The following is an 18,443-nucleotide window of genomic DNA, read 5'->3' as shown; positions in this document are numbered from 1 at the left end:
CCGGGGAAGGAAGAGAGAGCTCGGCACGGAGGCTTTTTTCAAAATCAGTAAAACTTTATTCTATTTCCATTCTTTGCCATTAACAGAAAAAATTGGAGAAAGCAATGTTTGTTTTACAAAGATAATGCATCTCCCAGAGAAGAAAACCCTAAACTGAGAATAGAGGCAACATGAAAAAAAACAAACAAAAAACACAGTACTGCCCTCTATTCCAACAGAGTAACTCCTGATCTTTTTGGTTAAAGTAATACTTAGACCAATCATTCAGTTTTCTTGCTTGATAAAGTGTGACTGGGTAAATGAAAGGAGGGGGGCAGGGGGGAGGGAAAAAAAAAAGCACACAGACATCAACTATTTCACCTTGATGAAAGTCTCAATACAGCTATGGAAAGCCTAAGTATTTATTCTTTTACAGTACACTGGGTGCCGGCTGCAAATAAGAAAAAAAATGTATTCACTTCAGGCACAACTTCTTTTTAAATTTAAATCAGTAAAAGAAACTGGGTTTAGAAGCTGCAGTGTTCTAAGCAGCAGCAGATTTGTGCATTGTTTTAAATATATTTAAGTTACCACACTGATGGCACACCTCAGCCTTATGAAATTCTGCACTGCATGTGTTTCAAAACGCTACAGAAAACAAGTCTACCTGGGAAAGACTTTCACTGAGCTCCAACAACTTGGCTGGCTAAGGACTCAAGGTAAATGAACTATGAAAACATTGTAACATTTGGCCATCAACTCAAATTTTCAAACCAATTTTATATAAAGTTGAACTTAGTCCACCCTCATGGTCCTCAGAACTTGAGCAGAGTGAGCCTTCTGCTTCCACTTGGAAGGAAAGACATAACGCAACTGAGTGCTAAGGCATAGTAATACCCTGGCCAAAATAACAAAGATAAAGCATGGAGAACTGTAGTGCAGAATTCCATAAGGTCTACCAAAGTAGAGCTGTCTATAACGTTTACTCACATAGGCAATGTAGATTTGCAGTTACCAGTTGCGTTAAATGCACCATTCAAAACAAGCTTCTAAAATGTGATACTATAAGGCGCCACCTTAAGTTCTCCAGAATGCAACTGTGCAGAATTTTAAATTGGTTTCATAAATTTATTTTAAACATAACATGAGAAGGTGTTAAAACGGGTGTAATAGCTTCTTAGAATTTGGAGGAAGGGATGAACAAGGATATTTTCAGTACCCTTCACCAGCCCCCACCACTCAGTCGTACATCAGGTATGGGTTTTGTGGATCAGTCTATAACACCAGCTTGACGGATCTTTCTCTCTGCACCAAACCCCTGTAAGGAAAGCAAAACAAACCTGGCTTTAAAGCAAACCTGTTCTGTTCCAACCAAGTACAGCATTAGCACATTTCCAATTAGACACACTTGTCATCAGAAACAAAACAGGTTCTGGGGGTTGCTCTTTATAGTCCTAGATACTTCCCAGATTCCAGACACTTCACTTTACTCTTCCTGTTTACCTAGTGGCAAAACCTTAGCAAAAGCTAAGTTTATGTAGCAGAATTTCAATTGTTATCTCTGAGAAGGGGAGCAGGAAGTTTATTAATAGCCACTACAGGCTAAAACACAACAGCAGTTGGTTGCTTCTATCCTGTGTGCTCTTCTGAAACCACAGCACGTTTTACCGACACAGGGCACAGCACCCCTGACTTTGCACAAAAATAAATCTGACACAGCAGGTGACTGGTTCACTATAGAATGAAAAGCAGACACCGTATTTTCAACAGTTTATGCTTCCAAAAGAGGAAGCAATGTTATGTTAAGTTGAAACACAAACTGCAGTTATTCTGCAAGTTATTCCATAACTTACGTACCTTTGAGTTATCCGGTCCCCTAGGCTGACGAAGAACTGTTAGACGAGGAGCATTGGCATCATCCAGATTAATGCTCTTTAAACGATTAACAAGTCTATCAGGACGTGGAGCAGCAACAGCCTTGGCGCCTTCACTGTAACAGAAACAACGACACAGAGCACTGATGACTACCCAGAGATGGTGTCACCTACTTAATTTACAGTCACTTCCCCCATTAACCTATTAGCCCAATCTGTCCTGTGTGAAAGAGGCCCGTCCTCAGGTATGTCTGCCCCAAAACTACGGCTTTAACCCCATGACACTGAAATACCTCTCAAAGGGTAATATTTAGCAAGCAGAAGTGCTGCATTTATGCTCCTGCACACACAGGTAGTAGCATTTCCCATATTTCTATTCCCTTTAACAGCAACCATAAAAGGCTTACAAGTTGCTGGTACGTAATGGCATATGGCTAACACCTCTGAAGATAAAAGATAATTCTGAGAGAAAAAAAAAGTTAGCTTCCTGTTGCTGTAGAAGTGCTCTCTCAAGCTTAAGCAAAATTCAGAATGTGCAACTAATTAAAAAGCAAAAACCAGACTCCATCAACCTTAAGAAATGATATGACAAAGAGAAGAGTGCCTAACAATGTTTTGTTTAAAGTTACTCTTCAGGAAACAGTTGGAAGCGCTATGTACTACGCTGGCAAGAGAGGCCAACAACTACGTTAGAGTATCAGTTTCTTCACCATTCATTAATTTCTACTAAGAAGGTCATGTCCAAGTTCCTGCTACAGTGGGAGCTTCTTAAGAATACATGAAAAAAACAGGGAAAAAAAAAGAAAAAAAAGAATAAGCTATCTGTAATTAAGAAAAGCTGAGAGTTCTGCTGCTGCACTGTACCGGACACCCTGCGAGTGCTGGCAGTTCTCAGGTGAGAGGCTCTCGCTGACGCCAGCTGACATTCAGAGCTCCCATTCTAGGAACAGCTAGCTCAGTCTAGAAGCAACATGCACTCCACTATTGTAATGCAGACACTGCCAGACTGAACCACTTGAATTCTCAATCCTCACCATACACGCCACACATTGCAGGCACTGCATTTTCCTGTGCGCTGGTTCAGGATTACCGAGAACTCCACTTCATCCCCAGCCTGTAGCTCCACGCCATCCTGAACTTCTTTGACATGGAAGAAGAGCTTTTTGCTGTCACCCACTTCATAGTTAATGAAACCAAACTGAAAACCAACACATCAGAAGGTTATTTCTTTCCTCTTGATCAAAACAGATGCGATGACTTACTCTTGCAGTTTAATTACTTCTAGAAAAAAACTTGACTTCTGAAGTGCTTAACAGAACCAGAAGTGCAATTTCTACACTGATCAGGGCATTCTGTCTGCAAACAATAATTCTGGAAGTCCAGGTACTCTTCTTGGAGTTGCAAAGTCACATTTACAGAATCATAGAATCTTCAAGGTTGGAAGAGACATCTAAGATCATCTACTCCAACCCCAAAGCCCATAGAACAAGTTCTGAAAACTGCCAAGATCCCGGCAGTTGTATTAAGCTGAGAAGAATGCTGCTGCATGTTCTTTAAGACTTCACCTCTAAAGTTACAGAGTAAAAAACCACTCATTGGTCTGTCTCTGGTATAAGAAGTCAGTTACTTTCAGTCACCATTCTACTTAGGTATAAACCAGCAAAACTCACCTAGCCTCTCTGTAAATGAGTAGAGCTTAGTGCTGCAGAGTAACTGTGACAACCGGAAACATTCACAGCACTTTTTATCGTTCCGAGATAAGAGCTAACTGGGCAATGTCCTGGTTTTGGCTGGGATAGAGTTAATTTTCTTCCTAGTAACTGGTATAGTGCCATGTTTTGCATTCAAGATGAGAATAATGTAGATAACACATAATTTAGTTGTTGCTAAACAAGAGTTCAGACTAAGTCAAGGACTTGTCACCTTCTCATACTGTACTGCCAGTAGCAGCTGAGGGTGCAGAAGGAGTTGGGAGAGGACACAGCCAAAAGTGCTGACCCAAACCAGCGAAAGGGATATTCCATACCATACAGTGTCCAGTACATAAACTAGTGGCAAAACTGGCCGGGGGAGGCTGCTGCTCAGGAGGAGGCTGGAGATATTAAAAACCTACCTGGACGCAGTCTTGTGTAATTTGCTCTAGGTGATCCTGCTTCAGCAGGAGGGTTGGACTAGATCATCTCTGGAGATCCCCTCCAACTCTGACCATTCTGTGACTCTGTATCAGTTGCTTGGTAGTGAGCAATTGTTTTTCATTTGCAACACTCAGTTTTCTTGGGGTTTATTTTACCTCTTTTTTGTTATTTTCATTTTATTCCAATGTATTGTTATGAATTTCAATTACTAAACTGTTCTTATATCAACCCCTGAGTTTTCTTACTTTTAGCCTTCCAATTCTCTCCCCCATCCCACCAGAGGGAGGTGTGCAAGCAGCTGGATGGAGCTTAGTTGCCACTCGAGGTTAAACCACAACTGGCAGTGATCAACCTCTGTGTTTCAGGTGGACTTTAACAATTGACTGCTTAATGCTGTGAAGAAACTTCTTTTAGAAGCAGGGAACGCACAGTTGTTTCTTTTTTCAAACACTTCAAGTGCCCTGTTCAGCAGAAAGTATCTAGATCAATTTCTAAGACAACTCAAAACCAGGTCTTCAGGATCAACCTCAGCAAAACTGCTGCCCAGTAGTACCAAGGTATCAATACCAATCCAAGTACCGAGTTCACCTTTACTAAAGCCACATTACACAGGTTTGCAAAAAACAGTACTTGGGTTACACAAACCTCCCCAGAAACAGAGTACAAAGCAATACATGTGTGCACAAGAAGGTTCTTGGATTCAAGAGCCAAAGCAGGTTCCCATCAGCACTATGTTAATTCAAACAGTTAGTTCCTACTAACATGCATCTGATCTTCATAGCAGCGGTCACTCACCTGATCTTTCACGCACTCCACTGTTGCTCTACGGAATGGTGTGATGTTAACAGCCATTGTCTGCCCATTTTGACCAAGAACACAAAGCTGAAACTTTACTGTCTCTCCCTTTTGCAGACAGTCACCTTTGTTTGCCATTCCAACAATTCCAAACGGATAGACTTCTCCTTTCATCTCACCTAGAGAAGGAAGAAGTACAAGACAGAATTGAAAGGCCTTCTTCCCACCTGAGGGCATTCAGAATTTATTTCCAGTATTAGAAACGCTCCTTTTACTGTCAACTTAGTACTGTAAGGTCCGTAGCGTGAACATAATCCTCAAGACCTCTATTTACAGTTTACTAAACTTTTACGTTTATTGTGCATGCATGAAATGAAGACTATTGTAATTTAAAGGCAACAAATCTTACCATCCTCCATTACTTCAATCATGCCCTGATATTCAGTTTGTGTGGGATCTACGCTTCTCAAAGGACGAATTACTTTACCAGAGTAAACAGTTGGATCAGCTTCTTCAGTGATACCATTCACTGAAAAGAGAAGAACAGGATGTTCTAGTTATGCTTTATCTTTTATTTAAAAAGAAGCCAACAGTTTGCACTGCAAGGCACCTAAGACAGGGCACGCTATCACACAGTAGAACTGTAACAGCTTTAGAACACACTAGGTAAGTAATGACAGCTTTTCTAATCAAGACCACACTGACAAACGTGGAAGTAGAAAAAATAGTTTCTCATGAAACCAGAGACCCTGAAAAGCAAATCAAAGTATTATACTTCTCTTCCATTGCATTCCCATTCCCTGATCATTTTAATAACTTAATAATCTTTGAGCATTCATTTTTTTGCCCTCAAGTCCTTAATACCCTCATCTTCAATCTTCCTTCTGTGAGGTACAGCACAACTAGTGTAATTACAAATTTGGGTAGTTCAGCCGCTAGGTCTCTTCCTATAACACTCCAGTTGAAGAGGACAGAGTACAGTACAAGTCCAAAGAGTCGCTACTGTGTACAAGACTGTTGGTCTGCACTTGTCTGTTCTCTGGAAAAACAGGCAACAGGTTTCAGGAAACTAATGACCACCACATTAATAAGCACTGTCCTCTTGGTCTAAGCTCCAACTGTAAATAGATTATTAATCAACTTTACACATCGACACCTGCCAAGAGCCTTGTAAGCAAAAAACACCAGGTACAGTCTTACCTGCATGTGTTTTGTTCACCTTTTCTGCACTAACTTTGTTTCCTTTGCCTTTTGACAAGCTGTATTCAACAGTGTCTCCAAGTTCCAGGCTATCAATATCACCACAGTATTCACTGTAAGAATAGAATTATGTAAAATTTTCCTTCATTACATGACAACAGTGATGCTCATCCAATATTTACATGTCAATCTGAAACTATTTAACTAGCTCAGTGCCTCACATTTCCAATAAATCCTCACTGAACAAAGTGAAGCATTTCAACTATACAACACAACTGTACTTCTTGGTCTGGGATTTAGAGGCACAGAACACCAAGGCTGCTGACTAAGAGAAAAGGTAAGTCTTTCTGACTAAGTTAAATTCCATTTAGTATCTCTGCTCGGGTGTTAGTCTAAAACTTCTAAGCATATATGTGTCTGAAGTCCAAATGGATATAACACTCAGCTCTATGAACCCACCCCCCCATTGACAAAACAAACACCTAGACTCACCCATCACAAAATAATAACAACAACAATAACAATAACAACAACCACCACCACCAAAAAATTACCTGTAGTGGAAAAATATCTCCTTATCATGATTGGCTGTTTCAATAAATCCAAAATTATCTTTCAGGGCTGCCACATATCCCAAAAGCCTCTTAGAGCTGTAATTGCGTCCTAGCATTCTGACAGAAACAGCTGTTTGCAAACCAGTTCTCTTCACTTCACAAACACAGAACTCAACCTGTTGAAGAGGCATGTATCAATACCAGAGAGAAAAAAACCCCAAACAAATCACAACCACCAAAACCATGACCATCAACAAAAGAACCCAAATTAGTTTCAAAGCTGTGTAGCTCTAATCACAGAACTGCATAGGTTGGAAAAGATCAAGTCTAACCATTAACCCAGCACTGCAAAGTCCACCACTAAACCCTGGGCACCACTTCATCTACACATCTTGTAAATACCTCCAGTGATGACACCTCCACCACTTCCCTGGGTGGTGTGTTCCAGTGCTTGACAATCCTTTCAGTGAAGGAATTTTTCATAATATCCTCCCCTGGTACAACCTGAGGCCATTTCCTATTGTCCTACTGCTTACTACTTGGGAGACGAGATCGAACTCTCTCTCACTACAACCTCCTTTTCAGGGAGCTGTAGAGAGCAATAAGGTCTCCTTTCAGTCTCCTTTTCTCCAGACTGCGTAATACCAGTTCCCTCAGCTATTCCTCAGAAGGCTTGTTCTCCAGACCACTGTCTTAATAACAATTCTTTGTTCAGAAAGCATCATTTACATAGGAAGACACTATTTTCTTATATGTAACACCAGGTTTTGAGCTATTTTTCTTAGCTACACAGAAGATTAACCTACTCAAACCTAGGACAGAAGAAAAGAAATGGGTAAATGTAACACAGATGCCTTGTCCTTTATCTGTTCTGAGAGGGAGAGCAAATTCAGTAACAAGGCAGAGCTAAGTTCACACCCCACAAATGCAGAGAAAAATATTTCCCAGTGGTATATTAGTTATATTGCCTTATCTCCTATTTGGGGATTAGTAGATCCTTCCACATCCTTGGCCTGGTAAGGAATGGTCAGTTTTACGCCACAGTCATCATAAACAATTATTCCATCCTCCGCTTCCTAAAAACAAGACATCAGAATTCAACAATCCCTGTCTTATTTGTAAGCAAACAAGTTTACTACAAACAATTCAAACTGGCCATTTGAGTCACACTGGTTTTACAGTAACTCATGAAAAAACACATCAAGGTCATCGACTCCAAGTAAAAAGCTTTAAATAATACTAGACAATATTTTTAAAGGAAAGAAAGTTTAAGTATAAAGTTTAATATTAAGCATTAAGTATTATGGCACTGTTTAAAACAGCGTGACAAAAAACTCCCAACCAACCAGAGGATCTCTTCTTACCCTAGAAACTTCATTTTAACTAATTCTACCTAGCGTCTAACGTAGTAGAAGTAGAAAAACTTCCCATCAAGTTCCGGGAAATTACCCTCAACATGAGCATTAACGATGCCTTTATTATCCTGTTTCACACAAGTTAGTTTTTGTTGACTGCTGTCACTAGCTATTTAATGTAGTTCACATTTACATAGGACCAACAGTGCTTCAAAAAGTTGAACTGCAGATTTTAATGAGGCAGCCTCAGTCTCCAAAGCCAGTAACACAGAACAGGTACTCCACAAGTAGAAGAGCAGTATTACCTTTTCTTTGCCTTTATTTGGGCTAGTAGCTTTGGCTGGAGTAGCTTCTTTGTCTATAGTGCCCACAAAACGGTGATCTGATTGGGTGTGGAAAGAAACCGTGCCCTTCGGAAGTTTTTTAATCCTTATGGCATGATTTCTTTGGGCAGACAACATGTCCTGAAAAACAAAATCAATCAGACCTTAGACAGACTGCCCACAATTTGTTTAAAAACTAAGATTTCATAAAAGTATTAATCTCACTTACAGGAACGACAGTAAACTCTACTTCATCAGAAATATGGAGTTGATTTCCATCCATAATTTCACTGAAGTGGAAGAACATGCGAGCATCCCGGTCCACACACTTAATGAAGCCAAAGCCATCTCTCATTGCTGCAATCACACCCTGAGAACAGTCAAATGGACAATTAGCGTTTTACTACTAGTATGCCACACCTGTCTGCAGGTACTCCGTATCTGCCTGCAGAGCATGTAATAATCTGAATACAGGACCTGAAACCTATGAGAACACTCACTGGTTTATGCAATATGCTTCCTTGCAAACTGTAGTGCTAATGGCTATGGTCAATCTGAAACATAAGCAGGTCATACTTACCTGGTTTCTCAATTTAATTTCTTATGAAGAGCGAAGTGGAAAAGATTAATTTAAGCAATTAACACGAAGGACCACAGTTAAAGAACCTGACACTCCTACTAGCAGAGACCACAATTTTGAAAGGTAGCTCTACAAATAAATGTTATCATTGCAAACACATACAAAATAAACAAATCTATTTCTCAGCCTGATCTCAGTTTAAAAACAAAAAAAAAAAAGCTGCATAAAGTTGCTGCTGAAAGGGTTTATTACTCAAGTTAGAAAGAACTAGTATAAGATCATGCCAGAGGAATCGAGCAAGACAGAATTCATTAACACATTCAGTTTAACCCAGTTACTACAGAGCCTTTAGCAAGTCTCAGGGAAGGCTTATAGGATCAGAATAACAAGGTGAAGATACTTTCCACCTTTTGGAACATTCTTCTCTTACACAGCTTTCACAAGCTCAGGAAAATCAGATAACCCATCTAGAAACAGACAATTCTTGTCATCTCAATGACAGTATATGATATATATGTATATGACAATATATGTAGCCAGAACAGAAATATAAGAAGTCTACAGGACAGAATGCCAACACCTGAGAGGCTGAAGTCAAAGCTCAGTGGTTTTCTTAAAGCAAAAAGTCCCTAGTTCACAGCATACTGATGTGGTACCACTGTAACTGGACTCCAACTGAAAAGAAAGGCACACTTACAGTCTAGCTTGAACAGAACCAACATTCTAAACTACAGTAATTAAAGTTATTCTTTAATACTAATTAGCACATCCATCTTAATCCCTGTAATCCACAAGGTTTTTTAAGGGATAGAACACAGCTGTCTACCACACTTCTGTTGGGACACTCAGAGAGAGACTGGCCAAAAAACATGAAATCCAAAAGCTGCAGACAGTATCTCCTCTCATTCTTAACACTTTTCACGACCTGAACCAGAGAGGCCCTAGGTTCTTCCAGTTTCCTAAGGAACACAAGTCGTTACCTATTCAGACTCAAGCATGTGGGTTTTAAAAGGGATATCTCAAGATTGCATTCCTTCTCTGCCCAGTCTAAGCAGCTAGAATTCAATCCAGGAGGGCCAACTAAGATCTGATTTTCTAACACTAATTTCATTTACTCAGTAGTTCACTTTTTTCCCCTCTTTTAAAGCAAATATGCACTGCTTTAATTCTGAATTTTATACCATTTAAGCACTTCTGATGACTAGATTTGAGAAAAGGCAGAGGGAGATAGTAGTCATTTTTACACTAAGTTACCTTTTAAGATAAAATCCCCATGTTTTACTTTTGTTTCCCCTCAAAAATGAAAAACTTTTGAAGATAGATACTTGCCATTTCCCTAGTTTCATTAGTAAACTGGAAAGTATTGGGGAGAACCTCAATATTGGTGGCTCGCTCCAATTTGTCACGTCTGTCTGTTGAAATATTGAATCGAACGTGGTCACTTTCCAGCAAGGTCACCTTGGATTTCGTATCTTTGTCTCCAAATGGAAGTTCTTTAGGAATCACGAAGTCAACTTTTATGCGGCCAGGCAATGGATCACTCTAGCAGACAGAAGACCCACCAAAAAAAGTTAGTTTACCTACAAGACTTGGCATAACTACAGATAGAATAGTTGGCAGAAATACTAATGCTAACACAAGTACAGATGACACCAAATGCCTGCTGGACTCAGACCATTACGCTCCATTTCTACCATTCCTAATTTGTAATTTATTGTCCATAGCCAAATGCAATGTGTTTTTTGTTGTTGTTGTGATGTGGGTTTGTGTTTGGCTTTGCCCGTTTGTTTGCTTATTTTTTAAACATCAAACATGTATTGCCAAAGAAATTCAGACTTTATTTCAAGAATTTATAACCATACTTACAACCCTTCTAAAAGGCAGTGTCTTTCTTATTAAGTGTTCAAAACACTCAAAACCCCCACCCCAAACACAGACTCACCTAAGACCTTAAGTGGTCATGTACACTTTTTCCTCAAAGCTAAACATGAAAAGTCAAATTATCTCTGTCAAAAACCCCATTAACTGGTAATGTTCACAGGAAGCCATTCCCTTTTCCCTACGCTTTTGCCTTAAAGATATATCCTAAATCAAAAAAATTCAATGGGAAGTATTTGCAACATTAAAGAAAACGCTACTCCCAAACGTACCACTACCCTAACTCTTGCTTTTTATAACCTTTAGAAGTATTGCATACTCTGACTGCTATCAACGGTTGTTATAGGTTAAATCCAAGCTCACTCCTTTACTGGCGTGATGCTTATGCAGCAGACTGTTACAGGAAAAGGGACCATTTTTACTGTTTGACTGGAATTCAGTACAACCAATACGGTATTTCACATGAAGTTAATTAAGTAAATACTGAAATGCACCTGGTTTTTGCTGGGTACTTTTGGAATTACTTTGGTTACAGTTCCTTCAAAATGTTCAATGCTGATATCTTCAAAAATGACAGTTCCTTGAGGCAGCAGTCTAACATCTGTTGCAACTTCTTTACCCTAAAAGGACAAATCAGTCATTTACCTATACAGAAAAGTTAAAGTCATAAACATTTGACAATGAACCTCCTCCCCCCTCCTTTTTACAAATTAATTTGAGAAAACAGAGAGCTGTCCAGTTATGCCCTAGGATGTTGTCTTCAGGTTTTACTGGATTTCATCTTACATTTCTGTCTTTGATTGTAAACTCCACATCATCACCAGGCTGTAAGGCTTCTAGGTCACCTTTAAATTCACTATAGTGAAAGAATATCTCCTTCACGACATCACCCCTCTCAATAAATCCAAAGGCTTCCTAAGAACAGAACAAAGTGTTTAATAAATTGCCTATTCTCTTAACACAGCAAGACAAAATTTTACAGGTTCTATCAAATACAGTAGACGACTATGACATACCAGTAGCAGACTTATGTGTGCGCAGAGCTAGCAGACTACAAGAGTACCGGTATCAAAGATTAGTTGCTTAATTAGCTGGTTAAACCACTTCACCCAGTTTACCACCACAGCTCCAAACTATTAGGAGCTCTTAATGTTGCAAATATATTACTTAAATTTACTTATTACTTACACTACTTTTCAGAACAGCATTTCACTTTCAAATGAAACTTTAAAGCTAAAGCATCACTTACTTTCATGGCACAAACTACTCCTTGACAGCGGGCTTGTTTCTTTTTTAATAGCATAATGTTACGAGCACTTACAGCACCAGTACTAGAGGGGGAAAAAATAAACAGAGCAAACCTGAAACAACTTAAAACTGGAGCAAAAACTAAGACTGCATTTCATAATTTCACTGCAGTTCTTGGTACACATGAATTCTGCCTGACTACTAGAACAAACTATGCAGTTAGAAAAGCAATATCAACTTACTGTTTATTTGTATCAATTACAAAGTTTATTTTATCTCCTGTTTCCAGCTGTACATTTCCTTCAACATCCTCTGGGGTGTAAGTCAGGTAAAATACTTCCTGTAAATTAACATTGAGTAATATTACTCTATTTGCAAAACCGTTGTTTCAAAGACAGATTAACAGTTTTGTTTAATAACAGTATCTGCTACAAAAGAAATCAGTGAGAAAATAAAGAATGATCAAACATGGCATGCAAAAGCATTCTTTTTTCCACTGTGCTGTTTCGACAAGTCTGTAACAAGCAACTTAAGTTGCAATATTTGCACGTGGCCATCTTTAAATGTCAGTTTCTAAACTTCAGAAGGTCAAAATAAGGATACACAAATATTACATAAGGCAGCTTAAATTTTTAAAGGAGAAACTCAACTATTTGGCTCTGAAGTTCTCCACAGATATAAGCAAGTAAGTTGTCAAATTAACATTTCGGTTTATAGTAATTACCAAAGCATGCTTTTTCTTTTTTGGTTTTTTTTTTTTTGGCCAAGAACTACAGTTCTTAGCAGTGTCAATTATCTACAAAAAACTGTGTCATTTTTTCTGCTTGTAGACCACAGTGATGGATCAATGAAGAATCCAGTTAAAATATGTAAGCTTTACCCCATTCCGTTCATAGCATACACTCCCTGTTGGACTCTGACCGGGGGCAGCTGGAGATTTACTCTCTAAATTGTGAGGAACAGCGCACACAACCTACCAATCAAAAAAAAAAAAAAATCCATTTAGGCTAGTCATTTCAGGAGCAGCATTGCTGAATACAAAATAAGTCTCAATATCCTCTACTATACACCCAGGGAGGCACTCCTAATGTAACTCAACAGGGAATGCCATGCTGCACAGTTTCAACCTGACAGGACACCTGTTGACTCAAAGAACTGCTCTGAGCTAACCAAGACCCAGACTGAACCTCTGAACTTTTACCAGAACACCAGCAGAAAATCCCCCATATTTCAGTATAACTGTATAATGTGTGTATTTAATATGCATGCTTAATTAATCTAGCCTTCTGTATCGGAGTAAATTATGGAAGGTATGCATGTATAGAAAAGAGGCACTAACTTGTCCATTTATTCGTTCTTCAGGTAATATTTCTGGTTTTATCTTCACCAATTTAATAGCAATAGGTTTTCCAGTTCGGCGATCAGAAGACACTTCAAACTCAACATCATCTACAAGACAATCAAACACGATAATAGCATCACAGAGTGGTTTTGCTGGTTTTCCTCTTAAATCACTAAATGGCTACATCTGATAATTCAACACAGCAAAGTAAAACTCGGGTACTTTTGTTACCTCTGGTTATTCTGCTTATTCACTTCTATTGCTAATGAACTATTCTATGGTAATGGTTTGACCCTCGATAATTCCCTCCCCCTGTGACACCGACTTGACGCTGAAGCTCACACAACATAACGTATGCAACTGAACAGTTTAGTAACTTTGCTGCCACATTTAGCAGGTGCATGAAGTAGCAGCCTCTTCCGCTCTGGAAAACAACTGGCCATCTTCAAAACAATTTTAAACGAAGAAATACTGCATATGTGAGGTGTATTATTCCACAGTCTCAGCACATGCTTCATCTCAGTTACACGTCTGACCTAACACTGCACCTTTTCCAGAATGGCCATAACCGTATTAACACGAACTGCACGCTTATGGGCTGTAATGGTTTCTCATTGCAAGCAGCAGATTATGAATTCAATCATCTCTTTTGCCCACAGGAAGCAACAGCACACATCTGATCAAGCCACAAAATAAAATTATTTTCTATGGCAAATGAAAGAGTGTGATCTTCGCTCAGTCAAGAAGTTGAGAATTGTCTAATTTACCTCCTACTTTGAGCTCCTGTAAGTTGCCATTATATTGTGAACAGTGGAAGAACAGTCTAGCTTGCCGTTCTGAACACTGAATGAATCCGTAAGAGGTCAGCAGTTTTTCTATAACCCCAGTCTCACGCAGGGCTGCCGAAGTACCGTTGGGGTACCCGTTGTGTCCATTGTTGTGGAGCAGGTTTGGATCAAAGCTCATCTGTTTAAAAGAAACCATAGTGGAAAAATACCTCAACAAACACCAAAAATACCCTACGCTATAACAACTCTACTTAAAATAAGTTTCCTCTCTCCATGCCCACAAAACAGTAACAAACACAGAGAGCTTGTGGAAGTTATTGTAACAACTATTTTTAAAATGGTTAGAATCTAAAGTAAGAACACCAAAATAGCCAAGATTGTAAAACAATACTCTTTAGATGGCAAACATTTAGAAAATAGGCCAGAAATACAACACTGTAAGAAAGCTTGGTTAGACCAAAACGCCTGATTTTCTTCAGCATTATACCTCGAAGTACTCCACATTCACGACTTCACACCAGAGCCTGAAAATATCTGAAGTATCTACTTTTCCAAATTAAACAGGTAATTAGGAAAATGCAGCAGTTGTGAATGAACAGAATTAGGTTCACATCCCTACAAAGTCTGCCCCTAGTTTGTCTGTTCAGTCTTTCAAACTGAAAAATGGTTTAAAGTAGTTCAGTAATTTTGCAGTTATAGAATTAATACCTAAAATTAAACTAATATTTCTGTGGCATAGAAGCTCAAGTGCTAGAGAGACTGAGAAAATTTGAAAACTACACTAAACTAAATGAACTGGCTGGTTTTTCTGTTTGTTTGGGTGGGGGAGTGTCTTTTCAAGGCACAGACTCAATCCTGAAATATTCACAAGCCCCTTGGCTAATTGGCTCACTGGCTTATGAAGCCAATGATCCTCCACAATTTCTTAGGAAAAGACCAAATGCTTCATATTTGCTGAAGAACTAAGAATAGTAAGAAGCGAGACTATCTTCCAAAGTTTGTGATATTCACCAACCCTGTGACCTCTTGCACTACTGAAACATGCCCACACTGCTGCTCTGACTACAGTTCCCCAATCCAGGGAGTTCCCTTCTGTTCAAGAACCGCATGTGGTAGATATAGATGAAGAGAATGTGGAGAAGCCACAGGAGGGGGAAAAGGATCTCACTGACATTGTATAAATGGTTCTCCACCTCCTATGGCGATGATAGCTTACTAAGGCATTGGGGGACTACAGAAGTGTCAGTAGTGCAGCGTGTAACGAACAGAAGCCACAACAGATGCATGTTTTTTATGTAGTAGATTACTTCTAAAGGACACATTTTCTCAAAGTATTTAACAAAAAAGCACTATATAAAGCTGCTAAGAGTTACCAGCCTAGTTCCTGTCAGCATCACTCCAATATACGAACCCTCATCTTCTGAGAAAGGCAACCCCTAGGACAATCCCTACGCAAGATGCCCTTGTGGGAAGGTAACAGATGAAGTGTTTGATTTTAAGCCATCCTAGAGTTTGAAATACTTTTCAAAACTAAATTGGTCCTGCAAGTAGGGTGGTTGGGGGAAGGGAAAATGATATATTATTATACTTTTCCCCAGGAGAATACTCGGCGAGATCATTAACCCGTTCTGAAAGCTCAAATGAGTGTGACAAATGCTTTTCATGAGTCATTTACAAAATAGCCACTTGACATCTCTCATAAAAGCTAAGTACAAAAACACTAATACACCCATGCCACAGACGGTAAGTCACAGACTAAAGGCAATAATACTGAAGGTATATCAAATACAAAAAGTGACAAAAATCTACCTAAAAATCAAATTCAGAATAGCCTATCTTAGGGTTAGAAAACACCACCACTGTAATCTCTTGCTCAAAAAGTTACCATTGCATGGTACCATCTGAATAGTTCGAGTTTAAAGGAGTATTACTAGTATTGCACAAATAACTCATTATCAGTCATGTAAAGCCTGACAACTTCAGTTCAAACAAAGATACACTCCTCCGGGCAGCGCTAAAGTTTGCTGTAAAGACACAATATCAGCAGTCTTTCCAGATACTTGTCATATTCCTACACTTATTCCAACATAACATTATAACAGACCTTCATTTATTTCAGTAGTACTGTCTTAGAACTGTTCTCAAAGAAACTTGTAGTAATAGGCTAAAACTTATTAATGTGCAAATAAGATTTGCTTGGACCTACAAAAACAGTTAGATACTGGACCCTGAAGACTACCTGGCTGTGCTGTCGCTCCCAACAGTGGACTTTTTACATAACTGACCTGTCAGTTTACAAGAATAAGAACTACAAAGCCCACCAATACAAGCACTCAGAGGAAGGAAAAAAAACCCCAAACAACTGTGCAGTAAGATCTAAGCAGATGTTGGGGTGGGAGGGGGGACGTCACTGGAACCGCGACAGTATTATTACTAAAACAGGCAGATTAATGAACAGCTCTCCAGAGCTTTAAGTATTGTTAAATTGAAGCATATTGCAGGTACTATTAATTCTGCTTAAAAACCCTAACAAAAGCCCCACCTTTCTGTTGACAACTAATTTCCTATCAATTTCAATATATATATATAATTATATAACATATGCACCAACCTCGCAGTGATATTCAAATATTGCACTTTCAGTAGTATTAGCCGATTCTTCTGTTTCAGCACAAGTTTCTAAGGATGAAGACTGCTATTATTGGAAAAAGAAAAAAAAAGAAAGAGAGAGAGAGAAAGAAACAAAGAAAAAAGATAACAAGAGAAAGTGATGTATCGAGCTAATAAAGAATGCAAGTGCCGCTGCCCTGGGCAGTTTCAATACAGCACTAGAGAAAACAAAGACTACTAGCAGCGTTGGGACGTGCTCTCTTGAAGCTGTTGAGTAGGCACAAACTTCTTGTTTCAGATCAAGCCTTGTATCTTCAGTGTAAGTTTCCTCTTCTTTGGTCTTGAGTTGTTGTTACAATGTGGTATACTCTTTTCCTGATCTGAACTTGAAGCAGCAGTTTCAGGTGGTAAATTCTATTCTGTTCCACTTCATACTGGAAAAAGGAAAAAGATACACACTAAGTTTCACTTTAAAAGTAATCATACATCAGTCTTTAGTGTTCCTAGAAACAGGTGCGTTTCCTCTACTTCAGTACTGTAGTTTTGACCCATCCTAGGAAAGACTGTTTTACTGATATATTTGGCACTCCCATTTTCAGTTTTGTTTTCCAAGAAACTCTGCCTACAAGCCAGTGATATGGCACTTCCAATTTTAAACTCCTCAGACACAGTTATGCATTTCAGGAAAGCTCCCAGTTTGTACAACTAAAACAGCAAATTCATTTTGATGAATCACAGCATCATTTAATGCAAGTCTTGGCCCTCCTATCAATAACTTTATATAGGTACTGTCTCACAGTTTAATTAATTGCTTGCACAGACCTTCAGAGTAGCAACAGGGGGATGTGTGGGGAGGAATGAGAATTTCCTGATAATTTGTTCCAAAAGGTAAGTCAAGGACTAGCAATACACAAAGCACCTTTAGCTCTGTATTAAAAAAACCCAACAAGCTGCTCAATTATATGTACAGGTGCTGTATGCCTGTTCTACACGGACCATACGTACCCTAGCATAGCATGGAAAATAACTGCAGAGGCATCTCTGACTTCTTAAAGCAGTGTTTTCAAAACCGATTACATATAGGTAATTTTTGTGTAGACAACATAACAGACAAGCCTCTGCAACACTTACTAAGTAACAATTCTCTCCTAAAGTTTTCCTGTAACACTTTGTGTTTTCATGAGAAAGCAGTTTAGACAAACTGCCACCTACCTCATAAAACCAAAACCTTACAGAAACAGAAGCTTTTTGTGAAAAGAAATAAAATCATGTTTTGATTTGAGTTTGTTGCTTATTCAGTAGATATAGGAAACTAAAAAAAGGGAGATTTTTGTGGACAAAAGTTGCTCAGAAGCAACACAGCTATGAATCTATGCATAAACTGGCATGCTAAATAGTAACCTAGAAGTATGAAGCATAAGAGTACATCTCTTCTCCCAAGTCTTTCCACAGGTCCCACATCAAACGAGCAAAAATACGTACAAAGCTTGTATCTCCACTGTAGCAGAAAAGTGAATTTCACCATTTACACTGAACTTAGAATTCCCTATAGCGAACTTGAAAAAGCCAAGTTACTGCAACATGAATGCAAAGATACCTGACTCTCACCACAGTGAGAATGCTGTCTGCAGTCAGCTTTTACAAATAAAATACTCTAAACTCCAAAAGCCGTACGTAAACTCATCACTCAGTTTTCACACAAGTTTTATTTTTCAGTGACCTCTTCTCCAGATGAAGCATCTTCCTTTAGTCACCACATTGAAAAACTTCCATTTGAAACAA

General features: G+C 38.9%; 1 protein-coding gene across 1 annotated transcript; it reads right to left on the bottom strand.

Moving 5' to 3' along the window:
* Positions 1-33: 33 nt before the first annotated feature.
* On the bottom strand, positions 34-17,096 carry CSDE1 (cold shock domain containing E1, RNA-binding). Its single transcript, XM_009866583.1, has 19 exons — positions 16,663-17,096; positions 14,031-14,229; positions 13,261-13,370; positions 12,802-12,894; positions 12,164-12,261; positions 11,923-12,004; positions 11,460-11,588; positions 11,168-11,293; positions 10,125-10,337; positions 8,445-8,585; positions 8,198-8,356; positions 7,506-7,613; positions 6,538-6,713; positions 5,984-6,096; positions 5,193-5,312; positions 4,784-4,962; positions 2,888-3,051; positions 1,837-1,969; positions 34-1,297 (listed from the first exon to the last, which is right to left on the bottom strand). The coding sequence occupies exons 2-19, from the start codon at positions 14,227-14,229 to the stop codon at positions 1,250-1,252; spliced, it is 2,391 nt and encodes a 796-aa protein (XP_009864885.1). The 5' UTR covers positions 16,663-17,096; the 3' UTR covers positions 34-1,249.
* Positions 17,097-18,443: the final 1,347 nt, after the last annotated feature.

This window comes from Apaloderma vittatum, unplaced genomic scaffold (assembly GCF_000703405.1).
Source record: "Apaloderma vittatum isolate BGI_N311 unplaced genomic scaffold, ASM70340v1 scaffold8033, whole genome shotgun sequence".
Taxonomy (NCBI): Eukaryota; Metazoa; Chordata; class Aves; order Trogoniformes; family Trogonidae; genus Apaloderma; species Apaloderma vittatum.
Note: the sequence above shows the minus strand (reverse complement) of the source record. Positions and strands in the feature narration are given on the sequence as shown.

Excerpts from the sequence above, each read along its gene's own strand:
- CSDE1 (XM_009866583.1), bottom strand. The coding sequence starts at position 14,229 with ATGAGCTTTGATCCAAACCTGCTCCACAACAATGGACACAACGGGTAC. Across the intron at positions 12,262-12,801 it reads TATGCTATGAACGGAATGGG|GAAGTATTTTACCTGACTTA; the intron begins GTAAAGCTTACA and ends GTTAATTTACAG. Across the intron at positions 8,357-8,444 it reads TAGAGTTTACTGTCGTTCCT|GACATGTTGTCTGCCCAAAG; the intron begins GTAAGTGAGATT and ends TTTGTTTTTCAG.